Raw genomic sequence first — 18,675 nt, forward strand, 5'->3', positions numbered from 1 at the left:
GGTTAAAGAATATGAACAAATCCAGAATCAAACAGATATGTAGTTGGAAAAGGAAGGACTATTTAAGAGCATTTTCAGTTTATTGTGGATATTCTTTGATACTATACCAAAACCTTCCAATTGATAGTCTCTTAAAGGTTAGTTGTAATGTGCAATCCAAAATCCTGTCAAATACCATTCTATACTCTGTTATACTAAAATCCATTGCTATATTTTGCATTTTACTTTTTTTTTTTCTTGCATGGGCAGGCACCGGGAATCGAACCCAGGTCTCCAGCATGGCAAGTGAGAACTCTGCCTGCTAAGCCACCACAGCCTGCCTATTCATTTTGCATTTTAAATGGATTTTTTAGACAGGCGTGATTTTAGAGCATATGTTTTGGTCATTTGGAAAATATTAGTTCTAAATGTTGGCATATTTTTTATTATATTATATTAAAAAATCATCTTCATTAATATAACCACTGAGCTCATCAAAAATCTGTAGCATTGAAAGTTGTCAAGTTCCAATAAGTTCCCTACAATTCTGTTTTTGCTTATAATCTAACTTTTGCTTATCATTGGCAACTAAACAACAAATACTCTCAGTTTTCCTTGAATTAATAAGCTCACTTGGTTCATTTTAGAGGAAAGTTCTGCCAAATGTCCATCTGAATAATCACAGCTTGCCAGTAATTCTTTCAAGTAAAAATGATCTTTCTATGGAAAGCCTGTCTAGTTCAGCTTGCAATTCAGACACTAACATAAATGCTTTTGCTTAAGAAAACTATTGTCCTTGAGTGGATAACAGAAGTATTTTATTTGTACTTTCCATTTTGGCACATTCAAGGGGCAGGTTTTAATTAAGTTAATAATTCTTACTATTTTGTTGAGGACAATATTAAATGAGGCTGGTCTTTAAAACATCATTTTTAATTGTGGTACATGGCAGTGATTTGTGCTAAAGTACCAACAGTTTCAGCCACCATTGCTTTGTCAACTTGGCAAAAAAGGTAAATAATATCTTAATGTTGTTTATAACAATAATTTTTACCTTGTGCACCCGTGAAAGGGTCTTATGAACTTATGGACTCACATGAGTCCATGGAGCAAACTTGAAGAACCATTTGGGTAATCAAATGAGCAAATTCACCTGTTTCTTGAAAAATTTGTGAGTTAAAGTGATGTATATTGAGTCATATTTTTCCATAGAGACAATGTTTCAATGGCATTATTGGTCCAAAGATCTAATCCAATGGCATTTTTGATCCAATGATCTATCCATTTTATGTAACTAACCACCAGCATCATGAGCATCATACTTAAGCATTATCAGTGGCTCACCGTAACTTTGTGGTACAGATTAATTATAGGGCAGGGAACAGAGACACTCCTCCCTGAATCAGAATGAGAGAAGACTTCATGAAGTCTTTTGAAGGTATATGACAAGAAATTGTAATTCTTAACTAACTCTACTCACTTCAAGTCTTATGCTACTTGTGCATTTGAATAACTAATGTTTCCTTGATATCCTGTCTACTGTCTACTAATTGGTATATACAGAACCCTCTTTTAAGTAATAACCTAGTTGTTGCCAGATAATATTTATTGGGGATATGATTGGGAATGACTCATGTGGTTTTTAAAAAACTTTGAATTAGTTTGGAACATTTAAAAGCAGATTTCAAATAAAATACAAATTTTCATCCCTAAAAACAATCAGATCAATATTGCTGGCCAGCAGCTAACATATAGCAATACTCAGCTGTCACTTTGGACCCTCAGGCTATTTTGGTCATTTTCATTAAATGCCTGCATTTGGGTAAGTGATTTCTGCTCTAGTTCATTATTGTCTGGTTTCTCCTCCCTTACAACATTTGTTATTTTATTCTGCTTTGAAAGTCAAGCGAAATTTTGAGACTTCAAATAAAAGACTGTTATCTTACTTCATTTTCTATTGAAAATGGCATTAACCAATATGGTAGATTATTTCATATTTCAATATTTTACATATTAATTTTGAGCCTACAAATTATTTTAAATGTTTATTCTATGACATTCTGCTAGGTATACAGGATTTTACATTAAATTTCTGTTTCTTCTTTCCTAATTGTACCCTCTGCTTTATATACAGTGATAATTGAAACTGAAATTTTCCTAATCTCTTTCAAACTGTAGTTTTAGGTGATAAATCACATTCATCACTCAAGCTAAGTGTAGTTAGCTGAGAAGTATACAATTACCACTTTGTAATCTGGACTTGCAAATAAAACTGATTTGTGAGCCTGAAGAGATATAGCAAACAGATAAATTATTACCTATAGCATTAACAGTTTCATAGTTAAGATAGTCTATAAGTAGCATGGTCTCTTTTTTATTAAAAAAGTAATATACATGCTCATTTTGGAAAATTTAGGAAATGCCTATAAGAAAAAAAGCTCTTGTAAAATTACCCCTCATAATTCTGTATAACTTAATCTATTGTCTGGATACATCCCAGAGTATATTAAGTAGATAATCGAAAAATATTGGCAAAGTCCCTTGAGGTATAGGGAAAAAAAATATGGAACTATTAAACTTAACCACAGGGGAGTCCCCTGATACTGTGTCAAACATTAGGGACATCCAAATCAATAGGCCAACTCTTTGGCCTTGAGAGTTGCTCTTATGAAGCTTGTGTATGTAGCAGAGAAGCTTAGCCTACTTATAGGTATGCCTAAGAGTTACTTCTGGAGGACCTCTTTTGCTGCTCAAATGTCTCTCTCTAAGGCCCAACTCTGCAAGTGAAATCATTGCCCTTCCCCCTACGTAGGACATGACATTTAGGGGTAAAAGTCTCCCTGGCAGTGTGGGAGATGATTCCCAGGGAAGAGCCTGGCCCTGGCACTGTAGGATCAACAATGCCATCCTGACGAAAAGGGGGAAAATATGGGTAATAAATAAGGTATCAGTAGCTGAGAGAGTTCAAACAGAGTCAGAGGCTACTCTGGAGGCCATTCTTAATGCAGGCTTCAGTTAGACATTGTAACCTGCCACCACTTGCCTAATGCCAACCAAAATCATTCTGGCCAATCCTAAAGAACACCTAGGCATTATATGAGATTCTACAAAGATTCCGTGCACTAGGATAACTTTCCAGAAACCTACAATCTCCAGGTGGGTCCCTGGACCAGATAAATTCTGAAAGGCAGAGGGGCCAGTCTCTTCAGGGGCCATCACCCAGTTCCATCCCCCTATCCCATATTATCGACAGCCCCTTCCAACATGGAAAAGTTAGAATGGCCATAGCCCAAATACCCCTAAAAAATGGGAGAAAGATCAAAGGTGGTAAGTGGTAGAGTTATACAGGGAAGGTAGAGTTTAACATGATTGCCAAATCATTATATTGTTATTTCTTTTAGTCTGCAGTGTCTTAGAGCAGCTAGAAGTAAAAACCTAAAGTAGTGGAACTGTAACCCATACCAAACTCTGAAATCTGTTCTACAACTAATTGTTGTGATGTACTTTGAAATTTATTGCTTTTTTGTATATATGTTATTTTTTCAAAAAAAAAAAAAAGGAACCTGTGAAGCAAATATCTATGAGAAGCAAAAATAAAGTATTCAAAAATTTGAAAAAATTCAAAAAAAAAGAATAAAAACATTTTTAGACATTCAAGGACTAAAAAAATTTACCATTCATGTACCTTTTCCTAGCAGCTAGTAGTTGAAGGGCTGCTGGAAAACAAAGGAATAAAAATTAAGAAAAAAAAATTACCCCTCATAAATAACCATTATTAGCATTTCATTATGTATCATTATGTTATTTTTACTATGTGTTCAAATATTTTTAATAAATATAATGGAAACATAATGATTAAGAGCTCAGGTTCTGGAATCTGACAATCCTAGAAATGACTCTCAGCTTTATCACCATTTGTGTAGCTTTCAGAAAATCGCTTCACCTTTGTCACCTTATTTATTTCATCTGTAAAAAGGAAAGAAATAATGCTATTTGCCTCATAAGTAATTAAATTAACTAAATTTAATCCTTATATTTGTTATAATATTATTATATTATACTGTTATTATTATTATATCATTATTATGCTGTCTATATTTTTGACATTCATTTAGTAATATTAACATGTTTCTGCATCTTAAACACCTTTGCATGTTTTTAAATTATCTTCTACAATACTATTATTGATTATTGTTTGGTACTCTAATTCATGGATGTAGTGTGGTTTTTTTTAACCATCTCCCTGATTTGGGTAGTTGTTTACTATTTTTCAGTTTTAAAAACAATGTTATAGATAGTCTTCTGGAAGTATTTTAGAATCTTCTCTAAATTAAATTATGCAACTTGTGTTAATTCTACCTTTGTTGAAAGTATATACAGAACTTTTAGGCCCATGATTCCTGAAAATTTAATGACTCTAGGACCAGATCATTTTCATATCTTCATGAATTCTATTCAGTGATAACCTAGAAAAAACAATCTTTAACATTTGCATTTGATTGATTTAGTGGCAGATATTTAAAGATTATGAACCCAAGGTTGTTTTAAAGGTTAGCTACATTGAGTATGTAAAATTCTTACTGTCCTATGAGGCACTGAATATTGAGTCTGAGCCCTAATCCGCCACTTTATAACTTTGTAAGGACTAGTAGACCTTAGTTTCCCTCTTTATAATATCAAGGTATTAAATTAAATAGCCTCTAAAGTCCTTTGCAAGTTGTAATTCTATCCCTTTAATATAAGTATAATTCTATCCCTTTAATATATCAACTGAATGAATATTGTTTTTAGCTTTTCTTTCTGAAATTAATATATATTAATAGCTAATGAATATTGAATGATTTATATTTAGTTATTTCAGCTTTTACATTCTGTGCTCGGTACATAAAGTTCTATCAACTGGAAATGCTCTAACTTCGTTTAAAGCCTTTTTCATTCATGTCATGCTTGCCTCTGTAAATAGAATATTAATATTACTTGATATTCACTAGAGTTTTGTCCAAGTTATAGGAAGATAGAAATACCCAAATTGTGAAATTAAGAATACTAGCTTTCATTAATAGCTTTGATTCTTATAAACTTTTTTCTTAATAGTTTGGGACATTTTTGTGAAAAAACAGCCATCATTATTTGCCATCATTATTTCAGTAACGAAATTTATTAGATGTAGGCATGATTCAAATCTATATAATTAGCTAACCATGTCCCATTCATGACTTTAATAGAGAGCATATCTCAAACCAAACTATTCTCTTGATCTTCATATTTTAAAAAGATGAATTCTAAAATTGGTCATGTGTTTTCTCATCCAAAATTGCAGAATCATCTGCTTTTCTTATTCATTCTACTTTCCTAAAGAGAAAACAGATTAATTCTGAAATTCATTTAATCAATTTTTAAGTGCACATTGTGTTAAATATTATTCTAGGTGTTGGAGATAGAGCAGTGGACAGATTTATTAACCTTGCCCTCTAGGCATTTCATAGCAGAACTGATGTGAAAGAAAATATTTGCAACAAATATGCCAGAATAAGCATTGACACCTTCAAAGAGCTCTTATACATCTTGTCAGGGGAAAAAAATAGAAGGGATAAAGGACAGAAAAGGGATTTCATAAAAGAAATACATTTATTCAAGAAATATGTGAAAAATGTTCCTTCTCACTAGAAATATATTAAAGTTTTTAAACTGTAAATTTTGCAATCAAATTGATAACTATTTTTAAATAGTAAGCATCAGTGCTATAATGAGCAGCGACATGAGCATTACTGTTCATACTATGAGAATATAAATTTGTATAGCCTTTCAAGAAAACAACTTCACAACATATGTAATATATATAGGTAAATAAGACCTTAAATATTTTCTTACATTTTAACAAATAATCTTATTTCCAGGAATTTATTTTAAAAAATGATTAGAGAAACTACCAAATACTTATCTACAAGATGATATGCTATAGTATTATACATAGTAGTTGAAAATTAGTGTCTAGGATTAAATAACTTGTGTAAATATGAGTTATTCTATAATCTTAAAAATCAGAATATTTAATGACATGGGAAAATACCTAAGTAAAATATATAGTTAAAAAAGTAGTAGACAAGACCATATAGCAATGGAATTGAAGATTATTTTGCAAGCTACATTATTATTATTTTTATTTTATTTTATTTTATTTATTTATTTATTTTGGCATTGGCAAGCTCCAGGAATCGAACCTGTGTCTCTGGCATGGCAGGCTAGGATTCTGTCACTGAGCCACTGTTGCACCACCCTACATTATTTTTTAAACCAAGAAAAATTTTTACTTATTTTGTTTTGTTGTGTTTTTCAGATAGGGCCTGGTGATGATAAGGATGTCTTTTATCTACTTTTCAAATTTATACCATCAAATCGGCATAAAGCCAATTGTACTTATAGCTGCATTTAAACTAGAGCATTTTTATATCCAAGCCAAACCACTATTTTATAGCTAATCTTGTGGGGTAGAAAATTGTATCATATTTCAATGGAAATTTGAAGATAAATTTTTTTTTACTGTTTCATATACAAGCAATCAATAAATAATTATTAACATATAATGTACATATATGTTTTTAAAGTTATATGTTTAACATATAACGTATTTTAAAGTTTTCTAATTTGCAGTGCCTAGTAAGTCTTTTATACCATACCTTTGATGAACTTCATAATTTCTTTTTAGATAAGATTGAAAACAGTAACATGGATTGAATTATTCTTTGGCTATTGAACAAGAAATTGCTTGTTTAATTTTATACAGATTTTATTATCTTAGAATCGAAACTGTCTTAGAAACTTAAAGATCAAAATTATAGATATATAATAAATAATTGCAAACATTAATAAACATGAGAACTTACTGTCTTTAAACTAAAGGATTTATTAAAGATAACATTTTTTCAAGAGGCAGGAGAATCTGGGACTTGCTAAAAAGATCTGCTATTTGTCTTCCTAGTTCTTCATTACTCTTTGCAAGTCTTTCCTGGGACTTCTTTAACCTTTTATTGGTTTAGTTTTATAATCATATTTCCTACCCTCCAGAAACACATTAGAGTTTTTATTTTTCCTTGACACAAGTTGTGTAATAATTACTTCTTTCATGTATTTGTTCCCTCTTTTAACTTTGCCTTACTTTATCAGAAAATAAACAAAATTGTTTTATTATGAGGCACCAGTTTTATTCAAATGACTGAAATATAGTGAAGTGAAATATAAAGCAAAAATCAAAAAATATTTCTTTATATATAGGACATTGTTTAAACTTGGAACTCTCAAGTGAAACCTTTTTAAAAATCTACTTCTCTAGATCATAACTGTCAGAAACAATCAGCAGAGTCCCAGTATGTACAGAGTGATATTGGTGGGAAGGTAAACAATTTATAAGAAAACGTTTTATTTCCTGTCGTTAAAGCCCATAACAAACATAAACACTTTTATCTTTAAAAATATTTGTTTTAAATTAAATGACTCTAAAAAAAATGTTCAGTCCCTTGGACAAACAGAAATGTTTTTAACCTCTATAATCTTAATCTAAATCAATAAAAAAATATTCTGTTAGATGATTAAGGGAGAAATCTACATTAGTCATTCCATAGGCAAGAGCCTGAATTTAATTAAAACTCTTGAAAGTCAGAATTTACTGACAGCTACGTTGGTTTTGTTTGTTTGTTTGTTGGTTTGGTTGATAGGTCTTCAGAAAGTTACTGGACATTTCTAAGCCTTGGTTTCCTCATCAATAATTTAAAACACACACACACACACACACACACTCAAAAATACATCCTCACAAAATTTCACCAAACATCTTGTAACTAAAGAGAAGTGTGAAAGTGATTGGAAACCTATCCTAATGTGACTTCTACAAGTCCAAAATTTCTTTAAAGATCTCATATTTTATTTTAGAAATTAATATAAAGTTGACTTTCTACTCCAAAATATTTTTTTTAATAACAATATAACATTTTCAGTGACTTCTTATTGGCAAAAGTGGTGAGGGTAGGTAGGGCTGGATAGCTTTCTATCTTAACAGTGGAAATGGTTTTATAATGGAAAATGGTTATTTACCATGGTTTTTTGGAAATCGGGTTGAATCAAATGGAGCCAACACCACATATTGGATTAGCATCCAGGCAATTTCTTTTGTTGCATGATATTTCAAGAAACTAAACTGTTATTAAAAATGTGAGTCCTGTCAAAGAAAAAAATTGTACCAGTTAATGTTAAACAGGGAAAGATGACTTTATTCAAAACTGTATGCAGTATGAAAGAGAGAGATCAGAAGGCTATCACAATAGGAGAGAAAGACCAGAACCAAATCTGAATTCAATTCTGCTGAACAAAGGGACAGGAGAGTTTTTAAGAATTGAAGTGAACTTCTGGAAAAGTACTAGAGAACATTATGGTTAGATCAAGCACTGGGTTGCATTATCTCCTGAGTTTACTGTTAAGGCCAGGTGAAACATATTCTGCCTGAACTCTGTAAGGGCCAGAGTGAAGAAAATCAGGGGCCTGGCGTCAGGGAGAAGCCATCTAAAATTTAGTCAAGCTAAGGGGAAGTTAAGGCCACATCAATCAGGAAAAGAAAGGGTGAGGGACTTGTTAACTTACGCTGTTTTCCAGGATGACAAGGTTCAGTTAAAAATCAATATTGTCAATACAACTAGCAGAGTAATTTTACCAAATTGGGGGAATAATCCCTCAGGATAGATTCCCCTGTAATTAATCTCCAAAGAGAAATTCACAAGATGTTGCAAAAGAGTGATACAGTGCAATATCAGGCTATTTTAATAGATATTTTGTTTAATTTAAAGGATGAATACATTGAAATGGTTTGTTATCTTCTTGTTAGTATCTTTTACCATCTAAGTAAAATCCTTTTGTCAAAGGCTTTTGTCAAGAAATATTAATAACATTGTTTTGCCACTAACATTTTAGTTTTCACCCTATGTAAATAATCTCAAATGATAATCTCAAATGATTCGTAGTCCCCACAATTCTCTGCATCCAGTTTTCAAACTTAATTTATGTTACAGTGATCCATATAAAAGTTTACAGTTTAACTTCTGTTACTGATATTGAATAGTTAACATCAAAGGAAATATCTATGAAATTAGCTAAAAATGTGAGACTCCTCTTATAATTATCATGAGTAGTAAATTAATTCACCTTATCCGGCAGCTAAGAATCCAGTGATTTCTTTTAAATTCTTATCAAAAGAAAATATTAACCAGACATTTGGATTAGTTGTGAATTTCTTTTTATACTACTCCATTATAATTGACAATTAATAGTTGACTATGCTAAATGAGAACATTGTATTTTTAAATCTATTGATTCGTTTTCTCTGCTTCTCAAATTTTCATTTAGAAGGCAAATCTTTTCAAATTATTTCTGAAATTTTTCAGTATTAGGTATTACTGCCAGGAGCCAAAACATAAAAATCACATGAAACTCGATTATAGCCACTTCTGGCTTTGATATCAACAATGATTTTCTAAAGCTTCTTCCGTGATGGCTTCACATTTTCAAAGGCAGATTTGTATACAAAAAAACTGATGTCGGGCATCAATACATGAGTTGCTTGCTCCCAGAATGTTTCTATATTATGGACTGCTTTTTCACTTTCAAGGTTCAAAAGTGAATATCTTTTTTTTCCCTTATAATTCACCCTTTAAATTTCCTTACTTCTACTTGCATTTGAAATTGACATTGTATAGGAAGAATTCCTCCATAGTAATAAATAAAATTTCTTCCCTAGATAGACAGGAATATTCACATATATGTGCATGCTCTTATAAACACCAGGTTTTTTCTAGCCCATTTATTTCCCCACCTATTAAGAGAATACCATTTTAAACTAGAAATCAGAAACTGTGGGTGTTGTCCCTACACACATCATTAGCTTCCTATGCGACCTTGAGGAAGATACTTCATGTTTCTGGACTTCATGTAATCTTTGCCTGAGAAGTATGTATATTACCATATGTAAAATCCTTACCTTAAAAATCCTTCTAGAAATAACAGGCAATGTAGAAAGTTACTATGTAATAGTTTTGAAGACTATGAAATAGTTTTCTAAAATCTTCAGAAAGCAGCATGAGACTTTTTTTTTTAACATAGGCAGGCATCAGGAATCGAACCCAGGTCTCCTGCATGGCAGGCAAGAACTCTGCCTGCTAAGCCACCGTAGCCCACCTGAGACTTTATTTTTTATAGGAAACTACCAAGTCTATGTTTATAATCACGATGCTGTGAGGCTCCATTTAAGATAGGAAACAGCTTTTGATATGAAGATCAAAATGATCTGAGATCAAATAAAATAGCCTAAAAGAATAACTAGATATTGTAAACTCACTCTCCATCTGGAGACCTCTGTGAAGGAGTGTTGGCATTTTGTTCAGTAACCATTGTTTTTAAAGTTGAGAATCCTATTTGGTGAAGAAAAATAAGAATCAATTCAATTATCTTACAGTTATCTTTTAGGCCTTACATTTGGTTAATGCTGAAGAATTAGTAAAAACTATTCCTATCAAGTAAAACCAAAAATTGATGCAATTGTTATGTACCAAGATGCCTTTTTTCAAATGAAATTTTAGCTTTTTCAGTATTATTCCTCAGTAATCTCCATATGCTGTCAAAAATGTTATAAAAGGGACCTAAAAGGAGTAGACAATCTATAGTCTGCTTCCAGGAAATATAATTGTGTAGCATGGTCAGGTTTCTTATATTTCCTGAGGACTTTAACACTTGGAACTTGGTACTGCACTAATACTACTTTTACAGTCTCCTAACATCACAGTTCGTCTTGATCTATACCAGTCTGAATTAAAACCGTCATCCTGCAAGTTCAGGAGTCCACAGTATAAAATCAATTACACTGAAGATTCCTTCCCATGTTTTTGTTGTTGTTATTTTTGTTCATTTGCTTTTTGTTGTTGTGGTTTGGTTTGCCTCTCTCTTTAGCCAAAAATGTTTATTCTTACTAGAACTCTATTTTAAAAAGTAAAAGAATTTCTAGTTCATATCTCATCTAATAAAACACTTTGTATTGAAACTAATACTTCATTTATGTAGTGATGTGAAACACATTTTAAAAACAGTTTTTCTTTTCAACTCCCCTATGCTACTGGAGAGGAAAATTCAACTGAAATTACATAAAGCTTTGAAGGAATGAATATTTCTAACACTGGTCTGGCATTAAAATTTTCTGGTTGGGCAGCACAAATTATTTAAATGGAAATATCAGTGACAGCTGAACAACCTCAGTGCTTGAGTCAGCAAGCAGAGGTACTTCACTCTGTCACCTATAAAGAATGATGCTTGTCAGGACTGATCTTTCCACTTAAAGAACATTCATGTTTCTAGTCATACCATTGATGTTTTCTGATATTAAAGTAGAATAGACACTAAAACACTAAAAGAGAACAAGTTCTCTGCTCAGGTATATTTGTAATTCTTTGTTTTTTGCAAGCCAAGTACAAATATAATACTACTCCTGATACTGCTTTATCAGAAGTCCCAAAGATAACAAAAGTAAGTGCCCACTTCTTCATATCCGAAATAGTGCTATAATAAATGAAGACTGAATTCTAGTGACCAATCTATTTGCAAAGCAGTTCATACAACCTCTGTGTTACTTAACTCGTAGGCTTCCTAAGAATTACCTCAATGAATCAATTGATGTTTTTGCATGTATTACTTACGAATGTGTAGAAAAATTTTTAAGTTCACTTTTTCTTTATTCTGTCTTTTTACCCATCTTCCTTCATTGTAGCAAATTAGACGGCCGGATGAAAGCAAAGGAGTTGCTAGTAGAGTTGGATCCCTGAAAGTAAATATGTTTCTAACATTTTTTGGCAAGATTTCGTCTATAGCCTCCACTTCCCTTTTGGAGGGTGGTGGGTGGGAGGGGGCTTTTTCCATTTTTCACCATCCCATTTTTTTTATTTCAGTATTTTTATTGGCTGTTGGGTCATATTATTTTTTTTTGTTTCAGCTACACATAGAGCAACCAGCTGAAGGCAAGCTGCCAAATAACTAGCTTTGATTGGCACCACAAACAAGAGAAAAGGCAACTGCCTCATTCAAGGTGCCTATAATTTGGGGTCCTAGAGTAACCGTTCCTCTGATTGATGTCACTGACTGTGTGTTAAGTTCCTGTTACACAGAGAACTAATATTTATTTTTAGAATATTATCTCCCCTTTTTGCCTTTCTTATAAAAAGTAATTAAATATTATTTTAATGTCATTACCATCTGTAGGTCATTCCAGAGAAGAAATTATTATGAGTTAACATGTATTTAATATATGCAAAGAAATAGAAAGAAAAGGAATTTTATATGATGCTAGTAAAATGGACCCATATATAACTAATAGTAATTAATTCCCTTCCTTTTATTTTTAAAAGTTAAAACAATTGATTTAACAGTCAACAGAAACAGAAATATCTAAATGTATGCCCATTTGTGTATATAATCTGCTAATATACAGCTTAAAGATTTTGGATTTGATGGCCCAGTTTGCTAGTTGCTAAACATAACATTTGGTTAACATATCCTGGCTTTTCAGTACTCTTAACATTAAATCACCTTGAAAAAGTAAACAAATTAGCACCCTTGAGAAACACAAATATAGCCATTGATCACTTTGAATACTGCCACCATAAATGCAAATTAGAAATTTTACTGAATTCTAAATATATGCAGAAGAATCAATCCAAAATTAACCACTCCTTTATATCACAATCCCATTTTTCCTTACAGCAGTAGTCAATTAAATTAATCAAATGTCAGATAACTCACTACACTAAGATATCCCAAAATTCAGTAACTATTTTGAGGCCTAATACTGCCATTTCAAAATTTTACACGCCTCCAATTTATTTCCATTTTGCGATTTATGAAGCACTAATTTCTGGTTCTTTCCTTTCCTTACCTCTTTGCCTTCTTCCTTTTTTTGTTGTTTATTTGTCTGTGCACATATATGAGTGCGCATAGATAAAGGTGTGTTTGTATGTTTGTGTCCTATGTTCCAGACAAGCCATTCTCTGTTCTTTAACACTGCTCTATAATAGTAGCTTTTTAATTAAAATGTTATTTCACTAAGGATAATCAGAGGGAATTGGAAATGTTGACTCTGTGCCTATTTTTTTTTAAATAGGCACCTTAAGATTATTCTATCGGAGAATATGAGTTTATATATCCAGATGATGTATCAGTTACATTCCTCACTGTCTACCTGTGAGGTATATTACCTTGGTCTTGAAGGGAAGATGAGTCCATTATTGTTTGGATCATGGAATATGACTTAGATTTAAGTGAGAAGGTGCCATGGCAGACACCTCTTTGAAAATTACTGCTAGTGAAATAAAGAGCAAATGGCATCCATAACTGCAGTACCATCTGCTATAAACTGAATTGTATGTGCAGGCATTTGTGTGTACAATTTAATTTCAATTTTGGATGTACAGAACTTCAAGTTTTAATAGTATATTTATTGTTTTTAAGTGTATATACATTGTGATTATGGCTGTACACCTATAGATATGTTTAAGAACATAAGATATATTTTAGGTTCAATCAGTTTATTTTGAAGTGGATACAACCTAAACTCAGAAGAATGTTTGGGGTGGGGGGAAGGCATATTTCTTAATCTTTAAATATCTTTACTCCATTTTCTACCAAATAGAAATTTCAACGTGGATATCTAGGGGATTATAAGGATAGTTACAGTAATTATATTTCCTAATGCTTTGGGGGGGTAGGGGAAGATACTGTAATTAAGCAAAATAAAATATTGACTTCCAAGTCACAGGTTTATTGAGCATGTGTTCTTATGTTATTAAAAATCTTTAATGTTTTTAAATGTTTGCAAAGGCAGTGAGAAATGAATAATGCTATGATCTTATTTTTAAAAGGAAAAAGAGGAAAACTGAAAAGAGAACAAGTTGCTTTTTCAATTCATTTTCTGATGTTTACATGTAGCTCCATCGAAAGCTGGAGGAGCTCAGAGATCACCTAGAAGGCAATGTGAAAGGATACTCTCTCAGAGTAAATGTACGATTTCACTCGGTGATTTTTTTTCATAAACTTCTACTGACTGGTAATTCCAAATCTGATTGGTTTGTCCTCTCATCTCCATCTTTTTTCCTTTTTATCTTTTTTTCTCTTTTCCCCCTATCTCTTTCTTTTCTAGCTGTGGCGTCATGCTCACATTTACACTGGCAGGGTAGACTCTTATGCCACTCTGACTAACATTGTGGTTGGTTTAATAACATTTTGACTCCAATGCAAAATTTAAAAATCTCCTTTTCAAAATCAGTGTTTCTTATATAATTGTATAATTTTCTGAGGATCTTTTTATAAGAATTCATTTGGAGCCATTCTGTTGACTGTGACTTCTGTCCCTTATTGGATGTTCAGCAGGATTATAAATTATAGGCTGGATCTAAGGATTATAAATTATGGACTGGATCTAAGGGATGATTCAATTTCATTTGTCATAGAAATGATCAATGTTAGAGTGTCGTAGATAATCTGACAAGTGGACACATTTGGTCTAATAGACCTCTGTTAACGTACACTCTTTTGGAATAATTTATAAGGTGTCATTTAAAAAAAAGTAAGAAAATTAAGTAGTAACAATCTTCACCATGAACAGCTTCATGAAACATCTTCCCAACATTTGAGATAAAGACTAATATGCCCAAGATAACATTTTGAAAGAGAACAACATATTATAACCACTCAATCCTGTACATATATAGGCAAGTTTAACAATAGTACTTTTTGTTTACAGTTCAGACTTTTGGAATGTTTGGTCATTCTGTCAAATAAATCTTTTCAAGAAAGAAAGAAGGAAAATTTCTAAAATGGTATATAGTATAAATATGGCAGAAGAAAAGCTAAATTATTGCAGTAAATAACTTATCGCTCTGTTTAACCCTGACTTCCTATTCCTGGGGCTTCTAAATAAGTTACTATGAATCTAAGCTCTTTATTTACCTATGCTTGAATCATTGCCAAACATTTAGTTCATATTTCTATAATAGTATTGTTGTAAAAAGTAGGATTAAAATTAGTGATAATTCTCTGATTTCCAAGCTTGTTTTTAATTATACATAGTCATGTAAATCTCTATATTAAATTCTGATTACTAAAGTCCAAGGTAATTTTTATCTGTATCAGAATTAAATTCTATTAGATAGAGAGGGAAATTAATATAGGTGTCTCATTTCTCTACTTCTTTCTTTTGATCTAGTCCTTCTCTTCAATGTATTTGTCTTCTAAATCCTTTTAGAATATGAAAATCATCCATATTCATCCCAGGAATCATTTCCCTGTTTTAAAATGTGAAAGTTTACTATGAATTTTATGATTAATTCCATCTAAACACACATGAACATTTCATGCTAGAAACCCATAAAATGATTTAATGACAATCATGTATGTATTTTAGTGTCATACTCTCCCATTAAAAATCATGAAAGTGGGTATTATTTTTCTTCCAATCAAATTAAAGCCAGAAAATGGAGACTTACTAAGGTCTATATAGTGGGGAGTTAGTGTTAAGTTAGGATCACATTGAAAGTTCTGTGCTTTGAAAATTGGGTTATCTCATGCCACTTTCCAAGTTCTTTTTATGGCAATTGTACTGCTCAATAGTCACTGATCTTAATGTCTTCTTTTGTGTCTTTTCAGTGGCACACTTGTTCTGATTACCTTTTTTCTAGAAAGACTGAATATGAGGTATATCATTCTAATGATCCTATTAACTAGCAAAATATAGGAAAAGAACTATCAAGAGGCAAATAGTACCTTCTCTAAAGAGTTCAGCTAAGAAAAGATGTAAATCAAATTCTTAGTTAAATGTCTAGTTTCTCTTCTTCCCCTTTAATTCATATTACTCTAGTATGCCTTAAAATATGCTTTATATATTAAAAATTACTGCTGGGAAGCAGAATAAATTTATTCTCAATACCAGATACCAAATAACCAGATTTTGTTTCTATAATGACATATAACAAGTTATTGTAACTTGTTATATTTTGTGAAAATTCATTGTAGGTGTTCACAAAAACGAGCAAGTATGTGGGTACCTTTCAATTCATTAAAAAGGTGCTGAATATTTCAATAAGATAAAAGATTCAGAACCATGTTTCCATGTAAATATTTTATTAAATAGTTGGAGAAGGTAGGATCATTCAGAGTTTGAGGGAAAGTACTTAATTTAATCATTAATGCTTCAACTGGTATGAGCTAGAAGGTATTATTTTTTAGAGAAGAAAGCATCTTATTTATTAAGGATAATTAGTGATGTAATGGAGAATATTCTATTAAGTTGTAATTTTTGGAATAATATTAAATTATATTTATTTCTCCTGTGAAAACATTTCATACTACATTAACTTCTTTGTCAAAAAACAGGATGATTTGTCATTCATTGGATTGGACTCAAGAATGTACCATCTTTTTGTATACATTATAGAAAGCGAAAGTATTCTGAACTCTAAATGGTTTTTTTCTAGTTATGATAATAATAAAACTATCATCTGTACCTAAGTAAAATGAATTAACTGGCTGCAAAAAGTACTACAAATCCTTAAGCTGATGATGTACTATGGAAAATAATGACTGAAAAATGACAACATAAAGAGGAATAAAAAAATGTCTATTTAATCAAATGCATGAATCTAGTTGCAGGAATGGTAAAACTAATACACAGGATCGAAGACCACTGTACAGTGTTAATAATTAGAAGATACAGTGTATGATAATACAAACTAATACTTTGCTTAGATAATATAAATCAAGGTAAATTTACAAATAGAAGTTAAAGACCAGTAAGGCCAAAGAAAGCCTGAATGTGAAATTATTCAGAAAAAAGTAAATACTCATGAAATGAAGTTAGTGGAGAGAAAAAAAATACCTCTCAGTCACAATTTTGTATTTTCATCGAAGTACTCAGTCTATTACATAGACTCTAAATATCTCTCCACCCTCAAATATGTACAGATAAGTTTTAGCTAGCCAAATATATTAATGATTTTTAAAGGCTTTGACAAACAATAATAGGAAAGATGGCTTATACAGAGAGATTATTGGAATATAAATGAGATTAAAAAGAAAGGAGATGAAGTAGAAGGAATAAGATAATTATCTGTAAGTACTGCTGATAAAGAATGGTGTTACTTAAGTGGAAAAGTTAGTAAAGGGAGGAGTTATCACTTAAAATAAGACTATGTTTTTACCAAGTATTAAGAAAAATGTCTGAATCAAGTCAGAAATTAATTAGTCTTTTGAAGAGTATTTTAAATGTTTAAGACTGAATTTCCTGAATGCCAAAATAGGACCAGTATGAAATATAGCTAATATTAATAATGAATTCGATTATTGTGTTTTTATAGATTTTTTAAGAACAGTGTTTTTATTCAAGACTTAATTTTGAACTAACTCTTCTTATATTTTTGATTAATAGGTTTTTATTGTCTTTGGAGTTTTTTTTTGCATTTCTATATTCATTAAGTTAATGCTATACCTCAGGGATAGGTAAACTATAACCTATGGACCACACTCTGGGTTTTCTTTTTTTTTGGTAGGCCCAAAAGCCTACAAAAAAATGTTTTCTTGCATTTTTAAATGGTTGGGGAAAAATCAAAAGAAAAATATTTTGTGTCTTGAAAATTATATGAAATCCAAATTTCAGTGTCCAAAAATAAAGTTTTATTGGCACATAGCTATGCTCATTCATTAGCATATAATCTATGGTTGCTTTTGTGCTACAGCAGAGTTGAATATTTACAGCAGAGACCTATGGCCCACAAAGCCTAAAATATTTACTGCCTGACATTTTACTAAAAAGTTTGCCAAGTCTTGCCATAACTAGTGTGTCAAAATGACTGATGTAGAAATGCTTATAATAGAGGCTGTGAAAGTAACTTCATTTTAGAGCTTGAGAAATGAAGACCTACTCATTTTTCTGGAAATGGTTTCATATCAGTCTGCATGAAAGCATGTGTTTACATAGTTGATCCCCTGAGATCTTATACCTTTATATTTTTATTCATCCATTTTACATTGTTTTCTCAACTTAGCCTTTCTTCACCACCACCACCACCCCCTCACATATATATACACAAAATAAATGCACCATGGTATTAATTACTAAATCCTTCAAATGTGGAGCTATTATATGAATAGATTATAAATAGACTATAAATTATAGTTGCCCTTCTCTTTTTGGAGGGATTTAGAATTTAAAGCTGAATTCCATTCTTGCCTTCTTACATTTTTTAAAAATGTGTTTATGGAGTATTTTTTCTTTATGCATTGCATTTGTTTGTTTATTACTTCATTACACCTTTTCCATGAAGACTGTGTTCACCTTTTGCTTCCTGCTAAATTTCCTATTTGACCTCACCTACAATCATTATACTTTCTATAGGAAATTTTGTACAACTGGGAAAGATACCTTAACATGATCAATTAAATAGAGTCCTTAAAAATCTGCATCAAATCAACCAGCTTTGACTGAGTAAAGAATATCGGGAGTATTCACCTTTAAATGAATAAACATTTCTATAAGAAGTTCATTCTTATAGAAATGGCTCTACCTTATTAGTTTGTCTCAATTTGTCTCTGACTGTACTTTCTTTAGGCAAAATTTGATGCAAT

The 18,675-nt window shown here is 31.4% G+C and overlaps 1 protein-coding gene across 25 annotated transcripts in view; it reads left to right on the top strand.

Moving 5' to 3' along the window:
- The window catches only part of GPHN (gephyrin), a 750,954-nt gene that overhangs the window by 522,818 nt on the left and 209,461 nt on the right, over positions 1-18,675 (top strand). For 18 of the 25 annotated variants that reach the window (XM_077122754.1, XM_077122739.1, XM_077122741.1 and 15 more), the window contains one exon: positions 11,777-11,833. The exons of 6 other annotated variants lie outside the window; for them this stretch is intronic. In XM_077122754.1, the coding sequence (XP_076978869.1) occupies positions 11,777-11,833 (57 nt within the window). Of the gene's footprint in view, positions 1-11,776; positions 11,834-13,986; positions 14,059-18,675 lie in introns of all 25 variants that reach the window. One more of the 25 variants, XM_077122761.1, reaches the window with a different exon arrangement.

The sequence above is a fragment of the Tamandua tetradactyla genome, chromosome 12 (assembly GCF_023851605.1).
Source record: "Tamandua tetradactyla isolate mTamTet1 chromosome 12, mTamTet1.pri, whole genome shotgun sequence".
NCBI classification, from domain to species: domain Eukaryota; kingdom Metazoa; phylum Chordata; class Mammalia; order Pilosa; family Myrmecophagidae; genus Tamandua; species Tamandua tetradactyla.